General features: G+C 39.1%; 1 protein-coding gene across 8 annotated transcripts in view; it reads left to right on the plus strand.

Annotated features, from left to right (window-relative positions):
* gphnb (gephyrin b) overlaps positions 1-18996 on the plus strand; it is a 137382-nt gene that overhangs the window by 46768 nt on the left and 71618 nt on the right. For all 8 annotated transcript variants that reach the window (XM_036147293.1, XM_036147294.1, XM_036147295.1 and 5 more), the window contains 3 exons: positions 932-1010; positions 13268-13325; positions 13420-13512. In XM_036147293.1, coding sequence (XP_036003186.1) covers positions 932-1010; positions 13268-13325; positions 13420-13512 — 230 coding nt within the window. The remainder of the gene's footprint in view (positions 1-931; positions 1011-13267; positions 13326-13419; positions 13513-18996) is intronic.

The following is an 18996-nucleotide window of genomic DNA, read 5'->3' on the forward strand; positions in this document are numbered from 1 at the left end:
CTATCCAGCAACATGTGAAAAAAAAAATCTTTCAAACTGAAAAAGGTTTTATTAATAAGTTACTTCTGGCTGACATTTACTGTTTTGATATTGTAACAACTTCTAAGTTGTTTCTTCAAAACTTGACCTCATAACCTCTTTACTTTATACAACTTTCTATGCACCATTAAACAACAAGTGTCACCGACTTTATTAAGGTCATGGACAGCTTGAATGCAGGGTACCTAAAATTACTCTCAAACACTTAATGCAGTCCAGGTAGCTCGTCGACTTATGCACACTACGTAGAGCAATACTGCAACAATGATAGATTTTCAATATATTGTGCTACCTTAATTTGAATAATCACAGAAAAAGATAAAACTGAGATCTCAGCAAAAAGAAAAACAGGAATTAAGCATTAGAATGTGAAGTTTGATTGCAGCTATGATGTTGATGCAACAGTGGTACCTCAAGGTGAATGCCTCTTTAACTTTTGGTTTATTATATGTAGCTATGCCATAAGAAATGGTTGTTATTGTTGGTTTTTATGCTCAATAATTATAATTTTTTTGTCATTTACGATGAGTTTAGAAGGCATTTTAATAAGAAATTATTGTGAGCAGTGAGGTTACAACAGAAGATAAACATTATCATCTGAAAATATCTTCCAGTAACATTTCAAAGATTTCAAAGGATCAGAATCTATTTCCAATGGGTGAATATCCGCCAAGAATATTGTGTGCCCATATGTCAATTGAATTAAAATGTTCTGGTATTCACACTTTTGACAAACTGCATAGGCTTTTTCTGCAAGAGTTGCTTGGCATGAGAATGAATTATTCCTCATTAGATAGTGCAACATTTGCTAAAGTGTGAAGCTGCTCTTGTTTTGCACTGAATTTGTATGCCAACTAAATTTCTGCCCCTTTTCCTGTCCCTGTCCTTCCAGTGAGTGACAGCTGTTTTCGAAACCTAGCGGAGGACCGCAGCGGCATCAACCTCAAAGATCTCGTCCATGACCCTTCCTTGTGAGTATCGGCCTCTCTTTTTGACAATTCAACCCCAAGCTGAAAAGACAAAAGAACCTTCATGCGCATAATCGTTTAATCCAACTCAAAGCTCTTTTAAACCTGCGGTTCACTCCACACAGAGATGCACGCATACATCTTTGTGTGTTCTTTTCAGAGAAAGAGTGGAACTAAAGGACTAAAATATTTCTTCAGCAGAAGAGAAATATCTTGCATTCAAGAAAGCAATAAAACATATATACTGAATGTAGGTCTTCATTGTTAAATTTACATGTTCTCAAAAAAACAAAAAGTGTAAACAATATTTTCAGGGAAGAGACTAAATGAGTTAGGCACTGATGTTGATAAGGACTAGCCCAAGATCTCAGTTCATCCCAAAGGTGGATTCTAAAATAAACACCAAAGAGATTCTACATATCAAGATCTATTCCAAGGCACTTTCATTGAAAAAAAACGGTTTTGTTTTTTTTAATTAGGTATTCGTCAATAAATGGGGAAAAGCCATTTAAACCAACCTGGCATTACTGTATGTGGAAAATCTATTGCATTATTATCACATCATTAATTAACTGTGAATAACCCCACTTTTTTTGGAAAGCTGAGATCAATTTCACTAACCACACCAGGTCCTGATTACTTCCAGAACACACCTGAAAGAACACAACATCAGAGAACATGAAGTAGGCTAAAGGATCTCAAAAAGTGACAAAGCAAACCTCAAATGATAGAAATTTCAGAAAGAATCGCAAACAGAGTTATTGACATCTACTGGACTGAGATAAGTTACAACGCTATTACGTTAGTGAGAGCCATAATCCACAATTGGAGAAAACAAGGAACTACAAATCTTTCTGGGAATCTACCAAAATTAGCCATGATTTCAAAGTGGGAAAAATTGATTTTTAAGAACACAAAAATCAGTCTCACATTTGCCAAACAAATGTTTCAGAGATCCTTAAAACTTTGGGGAAAATGTTCTGGGCACTGATGAGAAAGCGGTAGATTTTCTGCATATCGTTACAGTCAAACATGGTGGAGGTAGTATGACGGTTTGGGAGTACTCTGTTGCTATTGGGAGTACTCTGTTGCTTCAGGACCTGTGTGACTTGCTATGACTGATGGAACCACATATTCTGTTCTCTCTCAGAAAATATCCAGTTTATCAATTTCTCACCAGAAGCTCCAAAAGTTTCAATGACGCATAATGAAGGCTTTGGAGCACACAGAGCAACGTGAAAGGGCCTTTGCCATTCATTCCAGATGCTTGATGCATTGCTCTACAAAAAGGATGTCTCAACACTCTATCCTAATTGTGTGATTGACTTAATTAATCGAGACTAAATCCAGCATCATTATAGGCAGGTCACACGGCTGTAATAGTAATCTGTGTTTGTATAACCTTCAACCATTTGAATTATTTGTGTCTGTGAGCATTTGTATACTAACAAGTGTGTTATTCCTGAGTGGGTATACATGATAGAGTTTGTCACCTGGAGGTGCACAGTAGTGGCAAAAATGTATGAGTTTATGCTGTTGTCTTGTTTCCGCTGGAAAGTTGCGCTAAACAGAGCTTCATGATGAATTCAAGATCACTGTTTTGTAAACCTCTGACCCTCAGACACTGATTTTAGCCCCTTCAGATAACCCTTAGCGAACTTGAATTAACAACTGTCAAAATATAGGCGTGGGCCTAGGATGGAAATTGCCTGTCTACATGAAAAAAATCACTCCAAGTAGGGGTTATAACATTATTCTTCTTTAATGAGGAAGAAGAAAACGGTACAGTTTTCTGGTTTAAAAGCTCTAACGCCAATGTAAAGGAACTTTGCACACCCACACCGAAGCCAACAAGCGTCAACAACTAACCAAAAAGCACTTCTGTGGCACAAACAACCACCATCTGTAGAGTCCCGTCAACAAGGTAAACTCACAGTAGCATATTCCAACTCGTGTTGTCTTATCAAAACACATTAATACAAGTACTACAATATTTATTCTAGCCCATCTGTTATGAGTTGTCAAGAAGTATTTGTATAGCTCGCAAAGGCTAGTGTGGTTACCATTAGTAACTTTAAACATCAGTCTCTGTGTGTATCCCTTGGAGACTGGAGACTATTTTCTTAACTTAGACATTTCCAAAAGTTTGCCAAGATTTCCAAATCCAAGTCTTTATGACAAGCAGATGGTGAGGGTTCAAAATAATAATTTTTTATGCAAAAAACATTCCCCTCTCCCAGTATCTCTGGCCCCCTTTACCAATGAAAAGGCCTGAAGATGGGTACAAATTGATGTTCTTTGTCATCGTCATCTTTGTTTTTCATACCCATAATACTAGAGTACAGGACAAAAACTCTGCTTTTTCTATTGAATCCTTTTTTACAGTTATTGTTCTTCCTCTTACATTTTGAATCATTTCCCTGATACTGAAAATAGCTAACTCTTTTTCCATCAGATACAACTTCTACACCAAAGTGTGTTGTAGTTTAGGCTGCGCTCAGGTCTTATGCCTAAAGTTTCCGCCTGACCGCTCAGGAACGGAAATGGCTGAAAGTAATTTGATTCCCCTCACTAGCCAGTCTCTTCGTGCGTCTCGGTATGATAGTCTTTGTTTTACTCTGAGCAGCAATGATAAACCTGCTGTCATCTGAACAGGGTGCCAGTGCCAAACTTGCCAATTATGGTGTTTTCTGGCAAAGAACAGTTCCACGTTACTTGGCAGTGAGCTTAGGGCCTACTGGAGGACGTCGGTCCTTCGATCCACCGGCATGAAGCCTCCTTCTAACAGTTCAGTCAGAGACGTTTACATCGTTTTGTAGAGCAGGCGGTAATTTTCTGGGGCTCTGGCACTACTCATTCTGTTCCTCCTTGCAAAAATGACCAGCTACTGGTACTGCTGATGAGTCAAGGACCTCTGACCCCACAGTCCAGCTCTCCTAGAGTAGCTGCCTGTCTCCTTGAATCTTCTCCATGCACTTAAAGCGGTGCTGAGAACACTGCAAGTCCTCTGGCAATGGCAAGTATTGATGTGCCATCCTGGTGGAGTTGGACTGCCATGCAACCTGTGCAGGGTCCAGATATCGCCTCATGCTACCAGTAACAACACTGACCCTGGTCAACTGCAAAACTACTGAAAAACAGTCAAAAAATGAGGAGGTAAATAATGTCTGTGGTCTCCACAGGCATATGTGTTGTTCATTTCATTAACACCAGAATAGCTGACGCTGATTACCAACCCCATTTACTACTAATGAACTGAACAGATCAACATCCCACAAGTTTAACTGATGTGATATTTAATAATTAAAAAGTGTTCCTTTTTTTCGAGCACTGTATTTGCTGACACTTGTTTAAAAGTTTAAAAAAATAAAGAGATGGTTAGGTGGCCAAGTTATTAAGAAAATACAAATAATAATTTCAATGTCAAATCAGAAGAACTTGGTCAAAAGCAATGTGAAAATATAGGATTTTATTATTTTTCCAGGAGCTGGATAGTCTATAACAATATTTGATCTTTGTTTGCTATAAACTCACAGAAAATGACATTAACAGTTTTTAGTTGCTTATTCATCGCAAGTAATATTGTTTTGATGACATTTAGCAATATTATCCCAAATCGCTTGTTTTCCTAATATCGTGCAACCCAATTGTTGAGGATTTAACAACAGGAAAAAGACTTGGCAAAAAAAGAAAATGTCATCCATGGCCAGTTCGAAGGCCAATGCAGACCAAAAAGAACACAAACGCCCATCTCGCCTTTTGCAAGCAGCATTGTTATGATCCCCTAGACTTTTGTGAAAATATTCTGTTGACTGACAAGACAAAAGTGAAACTTTTTGGAAGGTGTGCTTCCCAATTCATCTGGTGTAAATCTAGTATATAATTTGAGGAAAAGAACACCCTACCCAGAGTCAAACATGGCGTTGGTAGTGTTATGATCTGGGACTGCTTTATTGCATCAGGACCTAGATGGTTGGGATAACTGATGGAACCATAGATTCTTATCTCTACCAGAAAATCCCGAGACACTGCTAACAATCAATCAGAGCCAGGAGGAGTGTCTGATTGGTTGTTTTTGACCGGGTGCGGTGTATTTCTGCATATGGCAGTAGGACCACTGGATGGAGCAAGAGGAGCTTGATTTTCTTCACAGATTTTCTGTCTCATATTTTACTGTCAGGACATGGTGATGGTTTTAATTAATATATATATATATATATATATATATATATATATATATATATATATATATATATATATATATATTGAGATGCTGTGGAATGAGATTTAAAAGGTAGTTCATGCTTCTCTACCTGAAAGATAGGACAATTGGGGGAAACAGCTGACTCCCCATACTTTTTTAAAAAACAAGCCATAGCTTCTTGTTTTTCCTCTTCAGCTCATGATCCTACTTGCTGTTTTGTTTATCTGCTGTGCGTTTGGAGCCACCCTTTGAATGGGAGCGGCATTGTCCCTGGCGGTACCACAGTCAATGTGGTCACAATGACCGGGTCTCAATGTTGATATACGTCCTAGGTCACCCAAATAGGCGGAGACGGATGATGAAACTTACGTCCCAGGCCTCAGGGTCAAGTAGACCGTAGAGCAGATACAGAGTTATGAATTAGGCCTCGCAAGAAAAGACTGTACTCTCTGGCTGTACTAAAAAGCACCTCAGCCATCTATGTTCTGGAGTTGTTAATTTTTTATGGAACAGCTTACTGTCTGACATTGAGCTGAGGATTTACATAAAATCTCTTGTTTATTGTCGCTGACTCCATCCTGACCAGCTGGAACACTGTTCCTTCAATGTGTCACAGCTGCCAGAGGCAATATAAGACAATTGGGGGTTGACAAAAGAAAAAGGCAGGAGAAGAAAAGGAGGAAGGGAAGACAGAAGAGCAGGTGAGAGGTAGTGTGGTGCCACAGCAGGACACTTAACATAAGCTATAATCACAGTATCTCTCAAGCAGAGTTTGGCACGTGGAATCAATCACTCTGCCTGCTTTTCACTTTTGGGAGCATCTAGAGGTGTCCTAGATGGTGGCTGGAGACAAAAAAATTATGTGAAGCGACAATTAGACCCACCAGCAGAGGGGAGCCAAACAAATAACCCTGAAACTGAAGGACACGGAGGTGAGGCTGGGATAGATGTGTGCCCAGCTTGGTGTTCCTGTAAATGTGTGTGTATGATACTTTTTTGTTCACATATTTTCCTCTGTGCGAATTGTTTTTTTTTTTTTATGTATGTGAATCAACCGTTTGTCAGCGCCCTACACTGACTGGCAAACTGTTTAGACTTTTACTTTCAGGTCGGTGCTACAGTACGCTGTTTGCTGAAACCACCTGCCACAAAGACAGTTTCTTCCCCCAGGCCGTCAATCGAATCAACGCTTAACACCCAGAGTACCCAAAATCAATACCACACTTATTTGCACCAATCTAAGAATGTCCTCCTAAGTTGTTGAAACTTACTCAACTTACAAAAAAGCTAATTCTGTTTAAATATTGTTAGTTATTTATTATACACAGCAAGTCTTCGTTGAGAGCAAAGTAGAACCGGAGTCTAGTTCCTTGTTGAATGAAGCAACTTGGCGATAAAAATTTATTATGATTTTGACTTGTGTTGCAAAGAGCTTTTCCGACGTTGCAAACTGTCAGGAATAAAAATAGCTTGAAAAAAAAAATCAGACGTGTGACACAAGACCTAGTTTCACTGTTTGCAGCTGATCAGGGACAGAGACGGACCCGAAGGCTTTCAGGACGCGGTGACATACCTGTAGTGTAGAGGGTTTAAAGGAGGACAAAGTGAAAAATCCTTGCACCAGATCTGTCAACTTTTTGTTAAACATTTGTTTCTCTATGGTATTTAGTTTTAAAAAAAATACTGTAAATTTTCAAATATGTGTATGGCTGTTTGTTACAGTAATGCCAGCATCGTGTGTTGTGCATTTATTGCTTTTGTGAAAATTTTCCGCAGTATTTAAACAAAGAACAGGTAGAGAAAGCTCATTGCATCATTCCCTTTAAACTTAGATGATCATGTTTTCAAGTCACCATCCTTATATCATTTTGTTGCCTTTCCAATTAGATTTCCAGTAATAAATTTAGGAACCTGTTTATAAGGAAAACTTGAAAAGATCCACATTGACTGATTTGAGGTTTTAAAAAAATTGGAAAGACAGCAATCCCTTGAAATATAGCCATTCTTAACATTTATTTTATTCCTGTATTTATTGCTGAAGACTGCAGTTAAGAACCTCATATATCAACCAGTGGTTGAACAGCAGCAAAATGATGTTCAAAATAACCAGAGCAGGAACTAAAGTGCATTCAGATGGCTTTTTGTGAAATGTAAGCAAAGCTTAATCAATATTTGGTACATTTGTTTATACTAGTTTGTACAGACACATAATTTTCAATGTTTCAACTTCTCACCAGTCTGTCTTCCACTTCTTCCTGTTTAAATAGAATTTTTTTTTAGGATAAAAATTTCAATAGAGCAGAGACAGCAGGCTGCACAGTAGCATTGTTGCACTGTCCTCCTCGCAGCAAGAGGGTCCTGGGTTCGAACCCCGGGTCTGCATAGAGTTTGCATGTTCTCTCTGTGCGTGTGTGGGTTTTCTCCAGGTACTCCGGCTTCCTCCCACATGACTGTTAAGATAACCGGTTACTCTAAATTGCCCTTAGGTGCGGATATGTGCATACATGGTTGATTGACTGGGCTTCTCTCCAGGGTGTACCCCGCCTCTTTCCCATTAACCACTTTAGATAGGCAATGTACGAAAAAGTGGGTATAGAAAATGAATGGATAATCTCACAATGACATTTTTTTTTAATCCCTTAACGTTAAATGTAAGTACATTTTTGATTGACAAAAAAGCCTTGGGTGTTTTTAAACAAAATCAATATTACTACTACTATACTTTTTAGAAGCCCAGCATTTTTTTCTTTTTTGTAACAGGCTAGCCGTTTATCTTCACCTGCAAAAGATTTTTTTCTGTCCTAAATAAATGTAAATCACATTGATAGTACCTTTTATCTCCTTATCCCGATTTGTAAATTGTTAGTTACAGATGTTTAAGTTTTTCCAGTCAATAAAAAAATCGTACAGTTGAAACCAGATATTTGGAGAAACAGCGTAAATGTTTGGTCAGACTAAACCTTTCCTGTTTTTAGGTCAGTTAAGATGACAGACATTATTTTTTACTATTATTAAACTTTTGTTCATGCAGGTTTGAGCACAACAGTTACCAACTTTTCATCTTCCTCGCTGAGTGGCTTTTCATCCCAAGCTAGGATACTTTTTAGTGTGGATAAAAACACTCGGTCATCCACTTCTGCCAGCACCTTCATTGGGTGTTTTGATGTGCTTCTGAGGTTGACCTTCACATTTGACCCCAAAGCCCATTCCTGTCTGGGACACAGAATGATGACTGGACATTCTAATGGCCTTAATGCTTGCATATATTTGTTTGACTAGATAACCTAGATTTCACCTTCATGTTTTACCCAAAATTGTACCCAAGGGAGAGGGAGACACTCTGAGGTCCAATATGACTTAGACTTTGAGAAAACTGCTCTATGCTCTTCCTGACAGCTTGGATGATATCTTTTAGTTTTCCATTACAGAATTGTCTGGGCTTTTACTTTATTGTTTAAAGGCAGCAAAATCTTAGTGTATGTAAAATTTAGCATTTTTAGAAATAAACAACGTCTTATAATTCAACCATTTAGCAAATGGTGATATTCATGTTAATCACAACTGATATCACGTCAGAGAGACAGACAAGATTATCTGTTTTTCTTACTTGTATTGTGCCAAATACAAGTTAGGGCATTGACCAGCCTGACGATGGTCCATGTTTATGCTTCTTCTCTTTCCATTTAAGAAGAACATTTGTCCTAACAGTTCGACAAATGTTCGTGGCAAATTTGACATATTTGGCTAGTGTTTGGCTGAATTTACTTCAAATATATACCCGGGGGGGGGGGGGATTCATTTATGCTCTTCGCTGAGCAAAAAACAAATCCACTATAACTGCTGTTTATTTCTGCCACAGGTGTTGGATGTTTGTGCTTAGCTGTAGCTGCCATGGTTCGGAGAAAGAAATGAAACGTGGAAGCCAGGAACTCAGCAGCGGCGTCACTGAAGCATGGCGACATTTATTCCACAAATAACCCTTGCAGGCTGGAGTGATCTGCAGGCATTTTAATATCGTGTGTTGTTTTTCTGGGGTGTGTGCATATTGTATAACAAGTGTGAGGGGAACACCTCGGTGGGCACTCAGGGCACTCGGAGCTCTCGACGCTGCGGGGGTTTGAAGAAGTGAGCTCGTCCTTTTCCTCCAGCTTTCCCACTATCAGCAAACATGTTGAGAGGTCCCCCCTTGAGAGCTTTCCTACATATGGATGAACCAACAGCTTACCTCTAATGGGCTCAACTCTATGTTACTACTGGGAGTGTGGAGATGACCAAGGACGCTTTTGTCTCCCCCCACCACCCCTCCCGAATGAAGTGTGTGTGTGAGAGAGAAACACATAGAGTGAGATTGAGTGCTTTCTCCAAAGAGCTTGTATTATTAATAAAATCACCCTGGCAGATGGGTCTCTTCTCGGAAGTGTCCCACAACCACTGAGATTTGCAGCAGACATACGCACACACACACACGCACACACGTACTTCCAACTTCTCCCTCTTGTTAAGTGTGTCCCTTTTTTTCCACTCTTTTCACTTCGTGCCTCTCTTTGTTATTCAAGCGTCCCATCTTTATCCTCCTTTCTGTGCTCGTCTTTTATTCATCGTAAGATCTGGACAAGATGTCCAAGCTTTCAGGCCAAAACTACTGCCACTCTCCCACCCATCCAGACCCATTTCCTCCCTGTCTGCATCTCCTACCCCCCGCCCCTCCCTGCTTTGGTTCTTTTTTTCCAGCTGCATTAGTATCTGTCCACACCTTAGGCAAAAGGCTAGCTTAAGCGCTGACTACCTTTAGCCAAGGGTTTGACAAATTGATTTCTGTCATAGCCTAAAGATATAGTCTGCATTAAATGATGTTCCATTTTCCTTTTGATAAAGTCAAGTCCTTTATCTATACAGTTCTCTAGTGTCCAGAAACTTCCTGGCTGACGTCTTGAGATGTTACTTCAATACTTAATTTCATCTATAATTTCATCTATTCTAACTGAACAAATTCCTCTAGTAGCAAAATATTTAAGCAACACGATGTGTTCATCCTGCACTTTATCGTTGGAATGGTCCTGCAAATCTGGACATATTCTGTTATTTTCTCTAAATGTGACAATGGGCATTATGGACAAAAATATTTTATGTTAATTTCATCAGAACAGAATACATGTCTCAGAAATTTGAAATATTTGTCACAGAGTTCATTTGCAAATTTAAACTGTCTTTTTATGTTGCTTTTAATGTTTTAGATTCTTCTTTGCTGATTGGCCTATCAGGTCATGTTGTTGCTGAGCCTTTATATCTTTGAAAAAGGCTCATCTTACAAGCTTCGACCTGCACCTTCACAAGCTCTTACCTTCTTATTGGAGTTGGTATTGTTAGAGATTGAGATTACAAAAGCTGGAGCTGCAGAAAGTTTTTACTGGTAAACAACAGATTAACTCACTGACACTGAGGATGTCACAGATGTGGTATATATAAACAAATGGACAGTTATCTCTATGCCATTTCATGGTCTAACACTCCGGCAGTGGCATGTCCTTGCTGATCCATATTTAAGCTGATATAACCGATATTTCGGAGCTCTCACTTCCTCATTTTACCTTTTCCTGCATCCTGATCAACATGAGAGTCCAGTACTGAAGCTGTACCATTTCTCTGGCTTGTTTGTGTTCAAGTATAGTTTCTGCCTCAAGACACTTTTCTCACTTAAGAAGTAATCGATAAAAGAAGACCACTTCTCCAGGGTAAATGACTGGGAGGACCACCGACAGGGGGCAGTGATCTTTACAGTATGCACGGCAAAACATGCACGAGTGTACCTCCTGAGATGTTGGGAATTAGCAGAATCGTACAAAGCCCACAACATCATCTGATCTTTTCTAAAAAGTTCAAAAGAATAATAATGTTCATGTATGTAAAAGGTCTGACTTTGAAAAAAATAATTTAGCTTGGATTATCTCAGTGAGCATGTATTGCATGTCAATTCACTAGACAAGCACATAGGTAGTAGGATGGAATTAATAGCTTTTCCATATATATATATATATATATATATATATATATATATATATATATATATATATATATATATATATATATATATATATATATATAGTTGTATTACTCTGTCCACTAAAAAAGTTTTTATATTGCAATTTATACAAACAATTTTATTATTTTACACTTTATTTTATTATTTTTTTGAAAGTTTTTGCATATCTTTACCAGGAGTGCATTTATGTTGATAGCATTGTAGACACATACTGCATGATTTGAGTTCAGGTTTCTGCTCTATTGAACATATCTTATTGCCTGTAATTTGATTTTGTTGCTGTTATTTTTACATTTACGGCACTAATATTGCATTCCCTAATATTGTTGTTATAATTTATACCAATTGTGTTTTTGTATTTAAATACAATTACATCATTTTTGTTCATCTCATTATCACTCCCAGTGTTCTTTTTGAGATAATTATCATCAGCATTGTCATTATTTAACAATGTGTCTCATAAGTCTTTCACTCAGGAGCAGAAAAAGAGCACATAAACAAATGGGTTTGGAGCGAAATTGCCAAAACCTCCTTTCAATATTACTATTTCACGTTTCAAGCCCCTGTAATTTGACCATCTATGCAATTTAGGACAACATTAGTTTCCTTTTTCATTTACAATCTATCCAAATGTATTTCTAAATGCCTGATTGGTACTGTATCATCTTTTTATATACACATTATCATTACGCAAATATGTATATTGCGTTTTTCATCTCATAACCATGAAAGTGTTTATTGCCTGAAGAACCTAAATACACACTTACAATACAGGAATGTGATCCCTGTTAATTACAAAAGAAAAAGTCACACAGGACGTCTCTCACACTCGCAAGCAATATACAACAGAGCAACCAGAGTCTCCAGACAGGAAGAGCTGCCAAGGAAATGCTGGGAAGGAACTCCTGTTATTTGTGCAGTGTATTTTCATTTGGGCTGAAACGGAGAGGCATGAAAAACCCCAGGAGCACACAAGAGGTGATTTGTCCTGACAGTTCCTCTACTCTCCCGAGGTGTAAGGCAGACGTACGTAAACACATAAACTCATATGTGAACTCAAATAAACACACATGAACGCATTCAGAGCTGCCAAAAGCTGCTCCACTCCCATCAAAGCACCTTTTGTGGAGGTTAAAAATCTCATCTCATTAAGGGAACGTAAGGTGGGAAGACCTATGTTTTTGGATGGCCTCCTTTGTCCTAAACGTGTAGGGTTTCATAAATAATTCCCCCTATCATTAAAGGTTAATTTCATACTTTTGCGCAGCCTGTGTCAAAAGCCTGTCAGGGTCCACTACTTTGTCTTGGTGTATGCTTGCTGCATTGCTCCGGTTTCTTGCTGCAAAAAGGTTCAACTTCTTCTTCCAAAGGTATCCAAACAGATTGTAAAAAAGAAGACAACAATTCACTGTTTCTGTGTGCTGGCTGCGGGAGGGTATCATGGCATTTAATTTCTATGAAGGGGTAACATGACCCACTAAAGTCACAAAAAACAGCTCTCTTTAAAAAGAAAAAAAAAAGAAAATCGTTACATAAGGGCTTTCCATGCAGATTCTTCACCTTTAATCTGTTTTTAAGGTATTGCAATACCGTGTTTGACCACAGGAGGGCGCCATGGTCCACTGTTCACTTCTCAGAGCTACCTCCTCTGTGGGACTTTCTGGGGAAAGTCCTTTCATAAGGAGTCTTCAAGGGCATGTTTTCCTCTCTAATTTAGCAGCTTTTATGTATTTTGATACTCACCACTTTTTTAATAGAATCTATCGTTATTATATGGTCATATCTCACCTAGAATTCAGTAGTAAAAGACACTATTGTGAGACTAGGATTGTCAGTTAAATAGTCCACATTGTTTTTGTTTTTTTACTTTCCAGCTCTGCATAAAGGCAGTATTTCATAATGTCCACAGCCTCCTAGCCCACCTGTTTTAACATGGGGGCTGTGCAATATTTATGATAATTATCTTGCTGTGCCATGTAGCTGTCTTTAATCATTGTGTTCTTTCTTCTCTCTCAGGTTGGGGGGCATGATTGCAGCCTACAAGATAGTGCCAGATGAGATAGATGAAATCAAGGTAAATTATTTGTCTGCTGCTCTAACTTCATTGCAATAAAGTGTAACTCTAGCAAACCCATACAACGCGCATCTTTATGCATGCTTACCAACAGGAAACACTGGTGGATTGGTGTGATGAGAAAGAACTCAACCTCATTCTCACCACCGGGGGCACTGGCTTTGCGCCCAGAGACGTAACACCAGAGGTGGGCTTGGTTGCATTATATTTGAATGTCAGACCCAAACATGTAGGAGAAATAGTGCTGCTCGATTATAGAAAGAGTTAAAATTGTGTGTATTTTTGGTCATAATGGAAATCAATATCATAAAAAAAAATTCATATTCATTGAGTTTGGTAAAACAATGTGTCGCTTACAGTTGACGAAAAAAGAATTTCCTTTGACCTGAAATTGTATCTGATACGTTCTTGTTGTTCCTTCCTTTAAATAGCTGAGACAGTATGTATTAAAAATGTTTCATGTTAATTATGAAAAAAATAAAATCAGCAATATACTTACACTGTCTCTGAATAACAAAATACTAAATTAACATAACTTCCATATTACACTGGCACTACCCAAATCATAAAAACCAAATTACAATAAGAACCAAAATGTTTTTCACAGCTAATGTTGCTGAAGTCTCTTTGATCAAACAAGTTTGCTATAATTTTAGCACAGTGACTGAAAGATTATATACATTTATATTAAGTTAGATTCACTCCATGTTTACATTTTCTACAGATTTGTTGTGCTGTTGAGTTGTGCAGATATCGGCGAATAGCATATCATTCACAATGTGTGTTTTTAATCCACATGTATCTTATGATCCAAAGTGTTCCCACACAAATGAACCAGGTCAACTTTTTTGTTTACTAAATGCTGCTGCTGCTGTGTTCTGACGCATTTTGCCTGTTCACCATGTCGCAGCTTTGCGGTTTTGGTTTATGCTCGCAATATTTCACTGATTAAATGGTGCCGTCTATAACTGTTTCTTGCTGATGCATCAGTTCATATCCGAATGAAGATAACCTTTTGCCCATCCTCTTCTACTTTATATGCCATACTTTACTGACACCAAATTTTCAAAACCAGATCACACAATATGTGCACGTTTAGCCTTCGAAAGTGACAGTTAGGAAACAAAAAAACTAAATAGGTGCACAATTACAATACAGATTCTGTCATAATAATGATATGGAAACCTAGTAGGATTTTGACAATTGTGTTATTCTCTAGATTATTTAAAGTCCCAAGGTGTAAGATTTTCACACTGGTGCACTATCTAGCAGTGCGCTAAATGAATTACAAACGACCTCGCCGTTAAGCGCGTAATAATTACTACAGAAACCACAAAGTATCATAAATGTGACAATGTCAACATGTCCTCCATGTTTAGCTACTGTTAATAGCTAATAGCTACGGTCATCATGTTCTGCAATTATACACTGTTTAAAGTTATTTAATGTTTATTAAATAACTCTCTGTCTGTTAAATATTGTCTGGTGATAATCAGCTGTTAAGCTGATATAAAGACAATGGTTGAAAGGGATGAATTCAAAAAATAAAAGCTTCGGTTTTATTTTAGTCATAATGAGTGGGCCGGAAAACGTAAACATTAATGTCCCATCAATGTATGAAACCCTTGTGGAGATACCTTTGTTATAACCATAAAAACACACTCGACAATGACATGGTACCTAATGCTAGCAATGAGCTATTCCGTTCATTGCTTTTCACATGTTGCTACGCTCTGTAGCCTAGCAACATGTGTTTAGGATCGGAGGCCCGATGTCCTGCAGACAGCCCCGACCGGTTGCAGTCCCGATTTAAGCAGGTTCTCCTCAGCATGTGGAAACGGGTTGCTTTGTCGGCTTTCCAGCTCTGTCTGGGGTTCGCTTCCCTGTAAAGGCTGACAAAAATAAACAAAGCTGTTTTGGCAATCTGTACTTTGCGGCTGGTTTGCGCAGAAGTCAGAGTGCAACTTAGCTTCGATTAGTGTGTTTTTTCTCCGGTTTGTCAGGTCCTCCGGTCCGTAGAGGAGGAGAATCTCCCTCTTTCGCCTGGTCACTCAATTGAAGCAGGCAGATGAGTTCCACAGAACGCCTGTTCTGTGCAGTTTGTGAGCTTTCGGGGCCTTGAGGCACTCATGGTCCAGAGGAAGGAGACTGGGTGGCTCGCTAGCCCCCCCCCACCTCCCCCCTCCTCCCTCCCTCCTCGGGAGCCCCAGAAAAGTGGTCGTCGTCTCTGGCCAGGGGTAGACTGACAAAAGGGGCTTGGTCAGGAGTGCTCTGACCTTTTGTCTGTGGAGGATGGTTTACAGAAGCACCCTGCTGAGAGAGAGAGGCCATCCTTGCCTGGACTCTCCTTTGTGGCTGTGGGGGACGACTGAAAGACAGAGGTTGTCCTGTGGGAGCAAGCTTGTGCACTGATCGCACCCTGCAGAGAGGCTGTCTGTCTGAAAATGTGAAATTCTTTTGCTCACAAACCCCTTTAGAGTTTCCTCCGGTTAAATGTTCAGAATTCAATCTGACTTAATTTTCATCATCATTGCTTTAATCATGTGAAATGATTTTTCGGCACTGCTGCCAAGTCTGCTTGTTTTTTTTCTTCTAAATTTTCTGGTAAATTCCGTGAGTCGCTTTTTTTGGGCTTGTTTCTGAACATGCAGACCCTTATTTGGGGTCTAAAATGAGTGGGGTCTTTACTGCAGTTTAATGATTATAAACAGCAGTAAAGGGACCCGCTTCTGCCACTGCACTAGACTGTGAACGGGCCGGGTTGATATTCCTCCGCCGCCCCCCTTACCCACATACACACTTAAAGGGAGAGGGAGCCGAACAACCAAGCCTCCGGGAGGACAGAGTAGCTGCTGGACTGCAGTGCCCTGTTTCTTACATAACACCAAAAATAAACTTCACCGTTATTTTGAATTAATTTACCTGTCCAACAAAAAGCCTGCAACCTCCACAACCCCGCTCCCTCATGAATTGTCTTCACCTGGTAATAATAGCTGCACCGATATAGACTCTATTTTTCTGTGGTTATTACTTCTTTTGCTTGGTTACTTTCGCTTCCCTCTCGCTGGGCAAAGAGTACGGATGGTCCTCCATTTCAACAGAAAGCAGCAAATAGAATGGTCATCTTTACTTGTTTTCTACTCCTCCTCCACCGACAGCATGTCTTCATATAGAAGCCAGAGAAGAAACACATAAGGCTGACAAGTTTGTCCCGTTTCAGCTTCTGACATATGAAATAGCAAGGCAACATGGCGCCCAGTGGGTGTAATGACACCTGTGTATTTATAAACTACTAAGTTATGAAAGCGCTTTCATTTTTGATATGATGTCTTTAGGCTTTGCCAGAATATGTATTTATAAACACAATAGTTGATTTTTGACAATTAGTTACACACTGTCCTTTTAAAGCTAAGATCAAAACTTCACAATACATCGGATTGCCAGCACAGATCTTGTCACATGAGACTAAAACTAACTTTATGGCCGCATGCAACACATTATTTGTCTGGAAACCTAACGTTGCACATCTCCATGAAGACACCATCCCCGTTGTGACACGTGGTGGAGGCAGTATCATGCTGTGGGGGATGCTTTTCTTTAGCAGATGAAGGAGAACTGGGCAGTTTCTGGAAAATGGATGAAACTAAATAGAGGGCTATCCTAATAGAAAACCAGTTGAAGGCTGCAAAAGCTTTGAGGCTGGAGAAGAGGTTCACCTTCCATTACAACACTGATACCAAGTAAACTACATTAATGTTTGGAATTATAATAGTAAAAATATAAGAAAGTATAGGTACTATAAATACTTTTGCAGGGAGCTTTCTTGCTTATGAGACAGTTCTGTTACAAACTTCAGGTATAATTATCTCTAATGTAGACAGAAGACAAGCTTTTTTCTTGTTTGAATGTGTGTTGAGAGGCACATGTCTCCTGCTGCTGCGTTTGCTTCATTAGCAGCTTGCTTTTGCTGATCACATGCATGTGTTACAACACTGATTACCACTAATTAGTCCTGTAATCAGAGGGGAAATAAAGGAATAGAAGTGCTTCATTTATCAAATGCCCTTTCTGTAGGAGGAATTAGCTCAAAGACAACACATAATTTTATATGTATTCATTATTATTTTTAATACTTTCCCAATATTAATAATTAAAAGGGTTCCAATCCCAGTTTTATCTTTTTAAAAAACATATCACTTTTAAATACATTTTCACAGTATTCTGTGACGACTAATGTACTCCAAAAAAATTTTAATTAAGGATATTACTGCAGATCACCTACTCAGGTACTGTCAGCTACTTTGCTTTAAAATATTTTTGTGTTGCTATTAAAGTGGTCTTATATCATCATTGTGAATAGTGAAGACACCCATAATTAATTTGTTTTGTGTCTATTTATTTTTCCAGAAAGTCCCTTGAGACAGAATCACTGTTTTAAGGGAGACTTGGCCAAGAGGGACACCGTCAGGCAGTATACAAAACAAAGAAAATGTTACATAATATTAAAAAGTCATAAAAGCCATTTAAGTATAAAACCAATCAAGCGAACCCTGGTCCTGACCAAACACATGGACCGAGGCCCAGTTTTTGGAGGTGATCTCGTTCTGCTTCCAAACGAACTCTGGTATGGTTCCCTTCTGGTGTGAATACAAAACTGGCTCAATCCGACCCGAGCACAAAAAACATACTTCTCTTTGGAGCTGCTCTTGATGCTCACAATGATTTAGAAACAGTAATAACAGCCCAACTATGCAAAACAGAGGCGCTGCATGCAAGCCCGTATTAATGCACAGGCTTACTGAGGTTGAAGCCCCAGAGCCTATGAAGATAAGGAGCCTATCATGAGGCAATAAAAAAAAATTCAGTGTATCATGGAGTAAAAAAGTTTAGCGCAACAAGACGGAGTTACCAAGTCCTGTTGCTGTCCCGACGTAGTAGAGCTGAGCCGAAAGCGTGTTTACCGCCCCATCGGTGGTGCCGATCAGGTAAAACAAAACAAATCTCTCAGCAACAGGGCCCAACGGTTGATTAATGCGAGCCTGCCTGCATGCAGGATATCAATAATAGTTTTCCTCCATTTCAGTGTTTTTGCTATGTCCCGCCCTGGTCTTTTCTGTCCAATGGGACTAAATACCATCAAGCATGTGGTTTTTCTTTTCACTTGCAAAAAGTTAATTGAGAAAGCAAATCACACCAAATGAAAGTAAAGAAAGTCCGCTTTCAGTCTGGACCAAACAAGTGGACCAAAGGACTTTCCTGGTGTAAAGAGAAAGAGCACATATGAAGCGACAGCACAACTCGAGTTGACTGCCTGAACTGCAGGCATTGCCTCATTTGAGATTGCTCTCTCAATTTTTTTTTATTTTGCATAGAAAAAGACATAGCAAACTCTAAATTCTTTCCCTTATCAAAGTGTGTTCACACCGAACGCTGACAAGATCACCTCAATTGCGTGTTGTCACTCGTTTGACATATCGCCGGCAATTCGCTTTCGGGCGACAGCAATTGCACAGCGGGCTACAAGCCAGAAATTCAGTAGTAATTTAGCAATATCTAATGACTCGTTCACTTACCTGCCGCTCCAGTCTCCTCACTCACTCTTCTGCAGGCTTGGTCCTTTTCTGGACTTGTAATAAATGGTTGGGTCATACAACACAGGCTGACCTCAGAC

Source organism: Fundulus heteroclitus, chromosome 15, assembly GCF_011125445.2.
Source record: "Fundulus heteroclitus isolate FHET01 chromosome 15, MU-UCD_Fhet_4.1, whole genome shotgun sequence".
Classification (NCBI taxonomy): Eukaryota; Metazoa; Chordata; class Actinopteri; order Cyprinodontiformes; family Fundulidae; genus Fundulus; species Fundulus heteroclitus.